Here is a 15,329-nt window from a genome sequence, read left to right as displayed (position 1 = left end):
ATTTATTTAAATAATTAAAATTTTGATACCCCTTAAAATGATCTTTAACTCAATTTAATTTTAATTTTGGTTTAAAAAGTTCATAGCCATGCTTAAATTTCTGAGAAACCTAAATTTTGGGCAATTTTTTTGAATTTTAAATTTCAGGAAAAAGCATCTTAATTTTAAAAAAGTTAAAAATATTATTGAAAATCTTAAAATTCTCTTAAATTATAAGTTTTTAAATTTTGTTTGCAAAAAAGTTTCAAATTTTGAAATTCATCCTAATTTTCAATCAGTTTTCTTGCAAAATTCACCAAGCATATTCATCAAATTTGTTCATAATCCTAAAATTTGTAAAAAAAAATATCTTTGTAGATAAAAAGCTTAAAAAAATTCATCTTTGTCTTATAAAAATTTGAAAATTGCATTCCATTATCATTAAAAATATAGTAAAGTTAAAAAATTGTGAGAAAAAAGTAAAAATTGGCTCAACATTCCATTTTTCATAGCTTAAAAAAATTAGTTTTCATAACCGATTGGTTCCAATTTGGCGAACAAGTCAGATTTTTTAAAGTTTTTCCTTTAAATTCTTTTGTTGAATTATTTTTTTATGATTTTTTTGTTGTTTTATTGTAGAAAAATATTATTTCTTATTTATGTAAAGCTAATGCGTATAATATAGTGTATGTGTGCTGAATATTCATAGCATCAAGCAATAAAAAGGTATTTATTGTTCGTTTAGAAATTTTTTTAGCTTAAAAGAAAGTTTTCTAAGGAAAGAGAAAAATTTTTTGTTCGAAAAACTTTGTATGGAGTAAAATTTTTATGATTTTTTTGAACTTTCGTGATTTTTAATTGAATAATTTTTTTTTTTGGTTTTGTTTGAAATTTTAAAAGGATCAATTGATAAGTTTTATAAAGTTTTCTTGAACTTTTAAAAAAATTCTTTAATTGAAATTTTGAAAACCATTCTCAAAATTTGTTAAAACATTCAAAAGACATCCTTAAAAATTTCAAACAAGAATTTTTTTTTCCTTATTTTTATCAAAAACTCTTCAATGTTAAATTTAACTTTATCATAATTTACAAATATGTTCATAAAATCTAAATTCATTCTTAATTTTTCGAACATTTCTGTCTGGAAGAATCCAGTGATATTTTAAGTGATATTAAAATTTTATGATAAAAAAGTTTTGTATCTATGCTTAATAATTTCAAGTTTAACTGGTCATTTTTTGTATTTTTTGTCAAGTTTTTTTCTTTTTTTAATTTTAACTAACCTTAAAGTAGAAATTTTTAATCTTTTTTTGTTCTAAAAACTTCCTGCACCGTAAGTATCTCTTAATATAGTAAGTTTTTTTCATGTTGCATATATTTTTTCTTTAAAATTAAAAATCATAGCGAAAATGACTATTTTTTTATTTAAAATTGTTTTTCTTTTAAAAATTGTCTAAGTAGAAAGAGGAGAAAGATTTAAAAATTTTTATAATAATTCTTTGAGATTAGGGAAAGATGAGAGAGATTTAAGAAGTATTGTGGAAAATTGTCATTACTAGTTATTTACACGATTGTGTCTTAATGGGTTTCTAAGGGTTTTGATGAAGATTTTGAGGAAATTTATTCTATTTTATGGACGTAACTTTGACCTTTCTGAACGTAAATACAAAATTTCGTTCAATTTTAGTTTTTCAAACTAATTTGCATCATTTTTTAAATTTTGAGATTCGACACCGACTTTTGCTCAACATTTTCCAGTAAAAAATAGTCAATATTGAGAATCTTTCAGAGATTTCGTCATCAAAACCTTCATTATAACTCTCAGATACATTCATATTTTGAGGGGGACTTAAGATTCATTAAATTCGTTAATAATTAATTTATGTGATAATAAAATTAAAACAATGAAAAAAATATAAAATAAAAACAAACAAATAACCTCAAAAAAAAACTTGCCTATAATCTAATGGTAATATAAAGTTTTCCTCAATATAATAATTGGACTTGTGATATATAAACTTGTGATATTTGTTTTTCATTTTCTTAATTAATTTATTCAGGTTAAGGTTTTTTTTTCTTCAAAAGTAGCTTAATGTCAAAGCGCTTTTAAGTTCGTTGTGTGGAGCTTTTTTTTGTGCGATTTTTAATTTTTCTTAAAAAAAAATCTTGTTCATTAAAAAGAGTTTATGGCTTATAAGTGCATATTAAATTTCATTGAATTGTGTACCATAGTTTTCATGTACGTATGTTAATTATTTCATGGCACTATCCATTGTTTTCATCAAAAATCATGGCAATTTAAAATTGTTTTTTTTTTCACACAAACACAAATTTTTAAATAATTTAAATTGTTTTTTGTTTTTGTTTTGTTCATCATTAATTTAAGCGGTGCGCGGATTAATTGGAAAGAAAGGATAATTTGGCGCTCGAATGGAGCCCGTACTGTTGCCATCATCTTTTGTTTCAACCTTTGGCTGCTTCATGTTACGATGATAAATACTTTTATGATTTCTTAAGCTATTTAATGAGCTATAGACGCGCTTGCAAATGTTACAAACGGGCTCCTTTGTTGGTCGCATATGGACATTCTGAATGTGACGCTTTAGTCGTGTGAGTGATGAGAGATTTTTGTTGCATGGATCACATCGAAAGTCTTCAGTTAATGTGCCACCAGGTGTTGTTGAAATTCCACCGGAAGCTGCAAGAGATGGGTGACGTCATCAAAGTTTTGGAATGATTGGAACTTTTTTTTTTTTGTTAATTTTTTGTGTTTTTTTTTATTTTTATGCCAATTTTTTTATAAGGATTAATTTGAAATGGCAATCAAAAAATATGAAAAATTTTGTTTGTTGTGGATGAGAAAAAGGAGACAAAGTAGAGAATAAAGAGGTAAACGACCGTTAGATAAGCCAATCATCACCATCACCACATTATATAAAAATATTCTTCCTGTCCACAATTTTGACTTTCATTTAAGGGGGGGGGCGGGAAAATCTGTACAATTTTTAAGCTCCGATTTTTGTTCGTGTATATGACCTTTTTCCAATAATTTGTTTATATAATTACAAAAAATATGACCAATTTTATTCTTTTGATCGGGGTAGTTTTAGTTATTTATATATTTTTATACATCTGTGTGACTTTTATTGAAGTTGAAATTAGTCGAAAATTTTGCTTTATTAATGAAATGGAATGTTGCGGGTTTTTTCAAACTTTTCTATTCTTCTCAAAATTAAGTTAATTTGATGAATTTTTGCATGGTAGTTTTTAAAAAATTAAAAATAATTTAGATTGAAATAAAAATCACACAAAATAATGATAATTGTTATGACTCATGTGAGAATTGAATTTAAAAGAGGCTGTTTTGAGACTCAATTAGCAGTTTTAAATTCAATTGTTCCGAATTATTTTAACATAAATATTTTACAAATTTTTGTTTATCATCTTATTGATGAACCTTTGACCTTGGAGGTGTAAATTTTACTGACAAAACATTTAGAATTTTTACAAAAATTTCAATTTTAATTTAAATTTTAAAAATAAATTTGAAAATTGAAAATAATAAATTTTGATTTTTTAAAACATTTAATTTAAACTTTCTTTGTTTTGGCAGCAAAATTTCCACCTCCTGTTAGTCTTCCCAATTTATAAATAAAATATTTAACATAATTTTTACAATTTTTAGCTCCAAATAATATTAATATTAATTAAAAATTAAGATTATAAATAACTATAAAAATTAAAATTCAAATGTCTGTATAAAATGATTAATATGTGTAAAATAATGTATATAAACTTTTATATGTACAACGACTCATCTTAAAAATAATATATTTTTATTCAGTACACAAAATACTTTTGCTTACTGTTTCCACGTTATATTTTAATAATAGTAAAAAAATTGTATGACAAATATTTGACATGTTTAAGAGAAACATTTGCGTAAATAAAAATTTTTCGTCTTATTTTTTTGTTCATTATCTGCTCATAATTTCTTTAAACTTTTAGTTTATAATCAATTTTTATCAACCAATTTTATGTTTTTTATTTTACAAAAAATTTTTGTCACTAATTAATTTTTTTTTGTTACAATTGTTTTAATTTCTAATCAAATCAAATGCATCTCTTCTTGGTAGAATTATTTTGTTGTTTTATTCAGAAAATTTGTTGGGACTTTCAAAAGTAGAAAGCGAAAGGCAAAAAGACAGAAAGATGGAAGATAATAGAAGATTTTGGTCAGTAAATTTTGAAGATTTTTTGGGAGTTCTCAATATTAACAAAGGTCAATGCAAAAGCTTTTGGGGAATGAGATTTTGAAAAACTCTAGATTTTTGAAAAGATCGCAATTTATGATTGAAATTTAAATTTGTAAAATATTTCAAATTTGATTTTAACAAATAAAATTTTCAAATTTAACAAAAAACTAATTGAGTTAAATTTAAATAATATTGGAGCTTTATAGCTAAAGTTAAGAAGATTTATGATTTTAATTAAAAAAAATAATTAAAAATAACAATTTATCTAAATTACAATCTTTTAAATCCTTCTCCTAGCACTACCTTGAAATTCTCCTTCAGAACTAAATTAGCATTACGACACTGTCTCGAAACTGGTTTATATTCTTTTATAGAAAGTATTTAGACAAACGGAAGTATTTAGCATATATTTGTTGGGGACACGATTCAAGGACAGAATTAATATATTCTAAATTATATAAAGTTTTTAAGGGGACACTATGACCTATTTTTCTTCTTTTCAATATGGGGATACAATAAATTATAAATAAAGTATAGTTTTGCTAATATTCGAGTTGTGAGCAAGTACATTAGCTCATATAATAAATTGATTTACTTCCTTAACTGAGAATTTATATCTCATAATTTTGGAAGATTTTTCTTAATATCGATAGTAAGTTCATTGGTAAGTAGAAGTTATTCAGAGTTAGAGAAACTATATTTCAAACAGTAGATAGAGAGAGAGTGAGAATGATAGAGAGAGATAGATATATCTCACTATACATAATCAAAGTAAAAATTCATGACAGATAGGCAATAAAAACCAAAAAAATATAAAAACAAAAAAAATGAGAAAATTTTCAATTTTTCATTTTTAAAAATGAAAAATGATAATGAAAAAAAAAATAAAGAAAGATAGAGAGAGATAGAGACAGACAAAGGTATGACTTTTTTTTTGAGGTAGGAAGAATAAAAAAAACGAAAAAACATAGTTAAATATTTAAACACACATAACACGACGATGACACGATAAATTACGAATTATACATTGAATAAATTAGCACACAAAACCAATTCACGGTAAAGTTTGTTTTTAATTAAATTTAAATTTTTTTCATTTCTTTTTTTTTGTGATGTCAAATCAAATAAATTGCATGGTGGATACGACTTTTTTTCATATTTTTCATTAAATATCAATTTCTTTCAACTCATTCAATTTTTTTTTTTATTCCTGATTAATAAAATGTTTATTTTTTTTTTTTTAATTTTTTTGTATCGAATTCTGTAAACATCCAATCCTTGTTTTTTAAATTTTATATCCAATTTTTATCGAATTAATGTATGTATGTATGTGAATGAGAGACACATAAGAATTCATGTGTAATCATTTTCTCATAGATATTTTAATCCTTTTTTTAGGTTGTTTTGCGATCTTGCAAATAATATTTTGTTTAAAAATGTCTTTCAGAGATATTTTCTTCATCGAATATTTTGGTTTTTTAATATATTTAGGAGATACAAAAAAGTGAGAGAGTAAGAGAGTGAGAGAAAAAGAGAAATAGGTGATTTCCTTTATCACAAATTTATCTTATTTATGGTTCATTTGTCTTTTTATTTAAATTCGACAAAATCAATGGATATTTCGGTATATATAAATATTTATGTGTGTAGATTTATCAAAATAAAGATTTTTTCTTCTTTTTATTTTGCATTGGACCTTTGAAATTTATTCAATGCCTCCCGGATAATAGATGACTGTTACAGCTAGGTTTGAATGTTTTTTGTGAGTTTCAATTATTTTTTTCGGTAAAAGATCATCCTCATCTATAAGAGTTTAATTTAATAGTCTGAAAATCTTGAAGTTCACAATTTTCAAGCGAATAAATTTAAATCTTAAATTTTGAAGATATTCTCTAATTTAAAGTGCTTTTAAGTACCACCAGATAGTTGTAATTAATGCTTTTTAAAAAGAATTTAAATCTAAAGTTGCGGACGGAAACTTAAAATCGTCAAGGAATGCACTTGCAAACTTATTAAATCTAAAATATGAATTATCAGTTCTTTTAAATCATTTTAAAGTCCATCATATTTAAATTCTAAGTAATTATTTATGTTAACCCAACCCAAGCGACACAATTGCTCCAATAGTTATCTATTTGACCTTCCTTTTCACAACATGTGTCATTCTGATTCCCACCCAACAATCCCCACACAACAAAACTTTTCAATCTAGCTGCAAAAGTCATCAATTTCCTGGAAATTATTTTTTATAATAAAAACATTACGAGAGACAGAGAGTGAAAGAAAGACAAGTAAAAGTAGGTGAGATAGAGAGCTTAATAGAGTCAGTCATAGAATTGAGACAAACTGAAGACGAAAAATAAACTATTTAATTTCGAGGACAGTTGCTACAGCTATCGAAGAAAGTATTTTTCATTACTTTTTATTTTTTTTTACTTGAGAAAGTTGAAAGATTTTTAAGAGATTTTATTTTTATTATTTCAATATTTTTTTTTTATCTATTTTGAAATTCAAAAGAGTTTTTCAAGTGGAAACAAGTAACCTCAACCTTAGATTTTTTTTCTGTTTGTTTAATAATTTCCTCTTCTGCTTTTTTTATTGTTAGGTTATCGTTATTATTCCTTAAATTTTTATCATTTTCTTGTGATTATCTTTTATTAATATAAGTTCAAAAGGAAAAAAATTGTCGATGGTCGATTGAATTTTTACAAGACTTATCGACTGGAATACGTGATTTTTTTTGAATATGATTTGAAATGTTGTAATTTTATTTTGTCTACGTGATTTTCTGAAGTTGGTCCTTTATTGTATAATGAGATTTCAATTGTAAAATACTTGAACTACCCATTCATAGTTGATGTAATTCTATTATGAATTATGTTACATGTGTATTACTGTAACAAAATTATTGTATTCAATAAATTGGCAAATACATATGGTTTTACTAGTAGAGTAATAGGACGTTGTCATCACAAACTTAAGGGATGTGGGATGGATATGCTTAACAAAAGGTCTGAATGAATTTTTTAAATTTCGTCTGATGAAATCTTAGCAATGAGATTTTTCTAGTATTTTCTTGAAAGGAGATCCTTGATTTTGTTATGGTTTCGAAAATTTTTTTGCGTTGTACTCCAAAATTTGTTGTCAAAAATTCATGTTTGTGAGACAATAGCTTTTTTTGAGCTCAAAATAAGAGGCAATGTCTGTGATTGGCAATTGACTGAAAGCAGCCAGGTGTTGAGCCAGATTCAGATGCTACTTAAGGAATGTCATGGATGACATGTTGATCTGTTTGTCCAGAGAAGTCACACAAAATTTCAAATCACATTCAATAAAAAATCATTAAATCCACAAGATATTTTAATAATAAAAATTTAAGGAACAACGTAGTTTATCTTTTCAGAAGTTAATATTGTTTTTTTCACCAAGTACATCTTAAAGAATATTAAAGAAAATGAGTTAGAATGGAATTAGTATCTAAATATGTAACAGTTGTCTTAGCGGTCCAAGGTTAGATTCTATTTATTTGGTTTTAGTAGTAAATATAAAATAGTTTTTGGAGAAAATGTTTAGATTGTTTTTCTCCTTAAAAATTTGGTTTTTATTGTTTTTATTTCCGGAAGCCTTAAATATTTATATATACCATAATACCTAAAAAATTTGCATGTATGTTTCTGATTTTTATTCAACAACATTGTTTTAAATTTTGGACGGATTTGTTGATAATGTTTTGTCATTTTTTTGTAAAAAAAATGATTTCTGAAGCGAAAATTAGAAGGAATTGAAGAAGAAATTGATAAAAAGGTCTTGTCGATTAATGCCAATTTGAAACTTTTCTGTTAATTTTTCTTTTCTGTTCTAGTTTATGTTTGAAGCGAATAAAAAATTATAAAACACCATTGATAAATGTAAAATACCAAAAAGCAGTTGAATTTGTACGTCTGCATTGCTGATGAATTATCTAATCTAATTAAATGTAACTAAAATGAAAATCACATCAAGATGCCAAAAACCACAAATTTTAAAAAGTTTTTAATTCCTTTGGATTTTTTTGCGACAGAAAAGTTTCGTTCATAAAAAAAAATTTCTTTTTCAAGACCTTTCTTCAATTCCTTTTCTTTGTTGTTGTTGTAAAACATCATCACCATTAATGAGTTTTTATTTAACTTTTGTGTATATAGGGGGAATACGGGGGGTTGGGAATTTCGGGGGTATTTAAAAGGGGGTTCATAAATTTTGATTTCTATATAACTGATTAATTCAGGTGAGAAGGTAATTTTGTATATAAAATAATTGGATTAATAATATTATTATTATTACTGTTCATATTTTTTTGTTCATGAAATGGTTGGATAATTTCAATCGTTTTGTTTTTTTGAATTTTTTTTAATCAAACGACCGTGGATGGGGGTAAAATTATTTTTTGGTAATTTATTTGTGTTAAAAAATCAAAAATCTGATTTTTTTGGTGGTTCTATTCAATTCCAAAAAATATTTTTATGTATATTTCAAAATCAAAAAATGAAATTTATAAAAATTTAAAATCAAAAAAGAAGTAAAATGTGAGTGGAAAATCTTGTCTTACCTTGAGGCGATCCAGCCAGTTCAGCGGCAGCATTTTGCATTGAGTTGAAATCTACAAGAAGAATTAGGAAAAAAATAGAAATTTTTTAGATTTTTTTATCAAATTGAAATCTATACAGTGAAAACTTCGAGAGCATTAATCTCGAAATTTTCCAGCAAAAGACTGCAAAGTAGTCATACCAAAATAGTACTCACTAGCAAGAGCATTTGGATCAGTTAGAGCAGCCATTGAGAAGTTGAATGAGCCGGGTGGAGGGAAGAGTTTATCGCTCGGTGACATTAGAAATGGAGGTGCTGTATGATTATGAATACTTCCTGTTTCCATGTCATCCTCATGTGATCCACTAAAATATTTTAATCTTTATGTGCACAGTTATCATAACAAACCATTCATATTTTAAATATCAGGTACATGATCAGATGCTGAATAATAATTTTGAGCTCTTTTGCTAACCAAATTGAGATTGAGTCCATGTCCAATCTCAATCTTTCCCACATCTGACCACATCCCCGATTAAAAATATTTACCTAAGCGGTCCCTTTGACTCATTTCCATTACTCGAATGTCGATCGGCGTCAACAACTGAATCATTACTGTGCTCATCATCGTGACTAATGCTGTTACTAACTAATTCCATCGGTTCCGTTTTAACATCATCCGTTGATCTTGCTGAAGGTGATGGCGTCAAACTCTCCTTGTCTGTTGTTGATCCCAAACTTCCACCACCATTGCCATTTGTCGTCAAATTAATTGTCTCTTTTAAATTGTTGTTGTTACTGTTTGGATTGTTATTGTTTGTGCTCAATGTATTATTATTGTTGCCTAGGATTAGAGAAACTTAATTTAATTAGGCTTGATTGCTCAGAGATACAATAATGTCAGGTTGTAATACTCACCATTAGGTGTCTTTACATCCAAACGATCAGTATCTTTAATATGTGGCGAAATATTATTCATGTGCTTAATATTGGTCGAGAAATCAGTTGCAGTTATCTGTGGCATGTGATTGATGATATCTAAATTGTTGTTGTTATTATTTATATTCGGACCCATAAGTCCACTATCTGGACGATGACGTTTCAATTGTAAATCATCTGAATGACATGAGCTGTTGCGTTCACGTCTCATTGCAGCTGCGGCGGCGGCACGACGCAATAATTGATTGACAGTTGCGCCAGAATGAGCTGAAAGTAAATAATTTTTTTATACCATGAATTAATTTACGATGTGTTAAATTGAATTATAGTCAAGCTTACCTGATGGATTATGCATATTATTCAAATGAGGTGGAGGTGATGCACCATGTGGAAATTGAAGTGCCTCCTCAACCAATTTATCAGTGAAACTTTGATGATGATTCAATGGTGTTCGTCCACCAGGTTGTGCCAAACTTTGTACTTGAGCTAACTGTAAATTTTGTGCATCAAAAGATGAGAGAATGAAAATGTTCCGTTAGATTAAATGAATTAATTGAGTTTAAAATAAATATATGACACATACATTGTGAGTCTCCTCAGCCTGTTGTTGTGTTAAACCAGACACACGAAGAACTTCAGCTGTCTTTAAAAAGGAACTCAATGATCGTTGATGAACGTTCACTTCACCGTGATAGATGAACTCGACGAGGGCATGAAGATCCGTAAATGCAACATCTTGAAGGACAATAACTGGATGTTTGCATGGGGTACTCTGAAAATAGAAAATTAAATAAGTTTTGAGACAAATTTTTTTTTTTTTTTGTTAAGTCTGCACGTTGTACAATCCATAAAAATTGGAATTTTCTTTAAGAAACTCTCGAAATAAAAATGCATTTTTACGTTAATGTTAATTGCTATCAACAACAACTGTGGATGGTGTAATTACATAACATTTATGACTTTAAATAATGTCATGGAAGATACAAATTTTTCTGTCGTAAATGCCATAAATTTCATGTTCTTCTTCTTATTTCCTACATTTTTTATAAAATGTAATGCACACAAGTCAGCTTTCGCCCCGTAGAAATAATGAAAAATAAAGGCCAAAAAAGTGAAAATTTATGCAAAATGTATTCAAATTAAAAGCTGTACAATTAGTTGAAGTTAATTATACACAACTTCTCATATAAGAAATGAATTGAAGCAGGGGCAATGCTCTTAATTAGCAAAAAAAAAATATTTAATCGAAAAAAAAATTCCAAAATTTTTTTTATATTGTCTGTCACCTAATTCATTGCACTATTTTTATTTTTTTATTGTCACTTTATTTGTCATTTGAAAAAAAATATTTATTTATACAAATTTAAAGTGCAATGGTCGATAAACTGCTAGACTTTTTTTTATTTATATTAATGTGTATAGTTTAGGCATTTTTTCGAGGGCAATGATTGTGAATTTGCATGAAATTGTTTGGAGAATTTTGCTTTTTTTTATAAAGGAAATATCAAATTAGAGTTCAAATGGTGGGTTGAATAATTAACTTGGTGATGATATGAGTGGAAGTTCCTTTGATATGCATTTTTCATGATTTATGAGCAGTTTTGGTTACTCGTCTGCATAACATTTAAAATTGCAACTGATAAAATCATTTTTGTAGAATTTATGACATTTAAGAATGACAAAGTCGATTAATCGATCAAAAATCAAGCCTAAGGCCAGCGTGACTCCGCTGTTATCAACCAAATTTAAACCAAATTCGGCACTAAGAATCCGGAAGATCTTAAATATCAAACCAAAAATATACAAAATTTATACAAAAATCCCAACTAAAACTAGATCGAAAATTCTCAAATAACCCACAAAACTCAATATCCTATTAATCACTCAATTCCAATTATTTTAACAGCAGATAAATAGTCTCAAATCTGGCTCAAATCCTTCTCAACTCAAGAGAAAGTCAAAAAAGGAAACTTTAAAAATTGAGACTAAATTCCAATTTTCGAATGCAATAAATCGAGTGCATGCAAAACGTAAGCATCCAATAAACAAATGAGATATCCCGAAACGAAATTTAATACTTTGAGACGTTAAAGAAAAAGGTTTTATTTTTCATTCCACAAAAGCATTGAATAGTGAATATGTAGGACAAAAAGTGTTTAACACATTTCAAAATTATCCATGAGTCAACTGTGTGACTTGTTTTCTACTTCTTCATTCCTCTTAATCACTCTTGCATCAGCAAAAGAGGTAAAATTTTCTTGTGTCTGCAACTTTAAAAATGCACATTTTAAGACGTAAAATAAAAAATTGTGATGCATTTTAGAAAGTGTCCTTGACAACATTTGAGTTTGTACGAAAATATTTGTGGTGCAAAATAATGAAAGCTGTTGGACTCTTTTGTTGTTTTTGTATGTTGACATTTAAGGTTGTCGGTTCGTGAATGAATTTGTTTTGCTGATTCGAGATAAATAAAGATTGGGAATTTTTTGATAATAAAAATGTGACTTGAAAATTCACTTTCAAATAATTATAAAAATCAAATATTTTGCAATTTTTGCATTTATTTTTCAATTTTAATATCAAAGTTTCTGTTGGAAATTAAAAATTTGATGCTATAAATTTGACATTGATGACATATTTTATGAACACAAGCGGAAAATTTTTTGTGCAAAATAGCTTTGAACTTCACAAAAAAAATGGTCAAATCTATTAGAAAAATTGACAAGTTTATGTGCAATTAAAATTTTTTAAATGTTCATTAAATTTATTTTTCTATTTTTAAGTTTTTATATTGCAAAATGCTAAAGTCATTTGAAAATTTCCAGAGTTAATCACAAATTTTTTTTATTAATCTAAACTGTCATCAATTTTTAGATGACTCAAAATTTAATATGATTTTTTTGGGCTATTCATTCAACTATTTCCGCTAATCGTCTATGAATCATTATTTTGTTAGACAAATCTAAATTAAATTAAATTTAAGATTGTAAGGATTATGTCATGTAAATGTAAATTTTAGGAAATTTGACCGACGGAAATGAGTAATTAGTGATTATTCACATTTGCAAGTCTTGTAATTGTTAATTATGTTAGATCGAAAGACAACATTTAATGACAATTCAATATAATATGCAAATTTGTAATTGTTTGATACGCACAAAGTTTGATGAGCCCAAAATGTTCAGAAACTTAATTTTCCACAATTCAAAGCTCTCAAAAATGAATTTCTCAACCCTACCAACTCATCGCAAAATTAAAAATCATCTCAAATATTCAACAAATTAAAACCAAATTCCCATTAATTTAAAATCTCATAATTTCTCATCAACTACTTTCAAATTCAAATTAAATGCCAATTTTTTTAATCAAACGATAATTTTTTTTCGGTGTAAGTTATATGAGAAGAAATAAAAATGGTCAACGAAATAATGAATGCAAATGTGCACACACAAAAAAAAATGATAAAATAAAAAATTATAATTGAATGAAATAAAAGTGCAGGCCATCGGGAAATACAACACAAAAAATGAATAAATCATTGATTTGCAATTGTATATAATTATGAATGAATGAATGAAAAAAAAGTTGATGGCAATAAAAAAAAACTTTTCGTTGGTTCGCACAGCACAAAAAAAACTGCAGTAAAGAGAAATTTGGTGGAATTCGTGTTCGGTGTGCTGCACAATTTTCAATGCTTCATGTATTAAAAAATAATTACGAATGCACGAAAAAAAAAAATGTTTTTGTGCTGCTGTTTCTCTTCTTTTTAATAATCTCCAAAAAAAATGTTGAGGAGGGTACATAAAAAAAATTGGCAAAATTCATTCACCGAAATAATCAAAAAAAAATCTCGCAATTATCATTTTTTTGCATTCACTATGAGTTGATTTTGAACCTTTTTTTTCTGTATGTTATTTTCATCATTGCCACATCACTCATACATAACGTACAATAAATGGTATTCACGAAAAAAAAAACAGGCAGCAAAAATTGCATTTAATGTTATTTTTGTGCATCGCCGAAAATTTGCGGATGCGAAAATGTGGAGAAGGGGCTACGGCATATAATTACATTCTATTATTATTTGCTGACTTATTTCAAGCCACAAAACTCTCTCATTTTTTTCAAGTTGTGCATTTCAATTTTTTTTTTTTTGTGTACATGATTCTTCTTCTTTAATTTTTTCGGTTGTTTGTTACATCCGGCTTACAATTGAAACCACCACATGAAAATAAGTGTACATCGGAGAAGAGAAACTTTCATGACTTCAACTTGTTTCAACATCAATGACAAGAAGTGCAGGAGGAAGTAAGGACGATGCTGAATTTTGAGCGCATTTTAGGGATTATTTGAATTTAATGGCTTAATTTTTGAATTATGTTTAATGGACTTGTCGCTCAATTGGACAAAAATACATTAGAACTGGTTAATGACTATTTCTAACGTATCTTATTCGATTCGGATGGATCAAATCAAGACTCAAAATTTCAAATTCAATAAATCCTAAAAATTGACAAAATGCCTCCACGACACAATCAAGTCCCCTTAAAAAAAACTCCAAAATCTTCAAAAATTAAAAGTAAGAAGTTGGAAGACAAGGGCGACAGATGTTTGTGCTACTTAAAAACACATTTTTTTCTCTCTCCTTCATGTAATTTTTTTTTAAAGTGTACAATGTTCTTTAAATTGCATTAGCAAATAACAGCTACCGTTAACTCACCTTTAAGAGCTCGCGAAAGTAAGGACTACATGCTGATAATACAACGCGATGAGCTTTTAAGCTCCTTCCATCACAGGCCAATGTAACATCGACAAAATCCTCATCATCGCGAAGATTCTCAAATGCCGATGTAATGCTGCTCTGATAATTATTCCATCGCAGACAAAAGTGTTGGGTGTCCACCATTTTGCTGGTGTTGTTGTTATTCTCCTAGAATGATAGAAAAAATAAAGATTTTTTGTTAATTTAAATCTTCAATGAAATATCTTTCAATCATTGTTTTTGGCAAGTTATAATCTCAAATCATGCCTTTCATAAACTGTAATATTAACCATCTGTTGTTACGCAAGACGATAAGTTTTTTTTCTTATTTTTCTCTTGTTTCTTTATGCTTCTATAATAAAAATAATATAATGAAGAATGTGTGTTTAAAAATAAACATAGATAACGAGTATTGTATTTTTTTTGGATGAACACATCTATCTATATTATTAATGGATGGGTTGATAGATTTTTTTTCGGGGGGTTTTTGAAGGGTAGCAACAAGAAAAAAATGAGATTTTTTTTAAAATCTTATGAAAATAAGTTTGAAGACTTTAAATACAGTAAATTGACTGATTTTGACTTAATTATGCTGATTTATTGTTATTAATTTATGTCACCTCAATAATTTTTAACCTAAATTATTTTTAGAATAATAATTTTGCGAACTAGTAACTTTGAATGATGTTTCTTTGTGACTGTTTCGGAAATTTTAAATGTTCTATGTGTTTTGTCATTTTATGAGAATATAAATGCTCAAATTATTAGCTGGATGACTATATTTTTCATTGATGAAAGTATGGTAATCCCTAAGAGGCAATGGATATATT

At 27.1% G+C, this 15,329-nt stretch overlaps 1 protein-coding gene across 20 annotated transcripts in view; it reads right to left on the bottom strand.

Moving 5' to 3' along the window:
* The window catches only part of br (broad-complex core protein), a 91,372-nt gene that overhangs the window by 17,195 nt on the left and 58,848 nt on the right, over nt 1-15,329 (bottom strand). For 10 of the 20 annotated variants that reach the window (XM_070646050.1, XM_070646047.1, XM_070646048.1 and 7 more), the window contains 7 exons: nt 14,458-14,667; nt 10,321-10,509; nt 10,077-10,227; nt 9,717-10,004; nt 9,348-9,657; nt 9,000-9,178; nt 8,821-8,871 (listed from right to left, as the gene is read on the bottom strand). In XM_070646050.1, coding sequence (XP_070502151.1) covers nt 8,821-8,871; nt 9,000-9,178; nt 9,348-9,657; nt 9,717-10,004; nt 10,077-10,227; nt 10,321-10,509; nt 14,458-14,643 — 1,354 coding nt within the window. In that variant the 5' untranslated portion in view covers nt 14,644-14,667. Of the gene's footprint in view, nt 1-1,987; nt 2,678-8,820; nt 8,872-8,999; nt 9,179-9,347; nt 9,658-9,716; nt 10,005-10,076; nt 10,228-10,320; nt 10,510-14,457; nt 14,668-15,329 lie in introns of those variants that run through there. The other 10 variants (XM_070646044.1, XM_070646059.1, XM_070646054.1 and 7 more) reach the window with 6 other exon arrangements.

Source organism: Chironomus tepperi, unplaced genomic scaffold, assembly GCF_022539635.2.
Source record: "Chironomus tepperi strain 1889 unplaced genomic scaffold, CSIRO-AGI_Ctep_v1 contig_359, whole genome shotgun sequence".
In the NCBI taxonomy this organism is placed as follows: domain Eukaryota; kingdom Metazoa; phylum Arthropoda; class Insecta; order Diptera; family Chironomidae; genus Chironomus; species Chironomus tepperi.
This window is presented reverse-complemented; position numbering and strand designations above follow the sequence as displayed.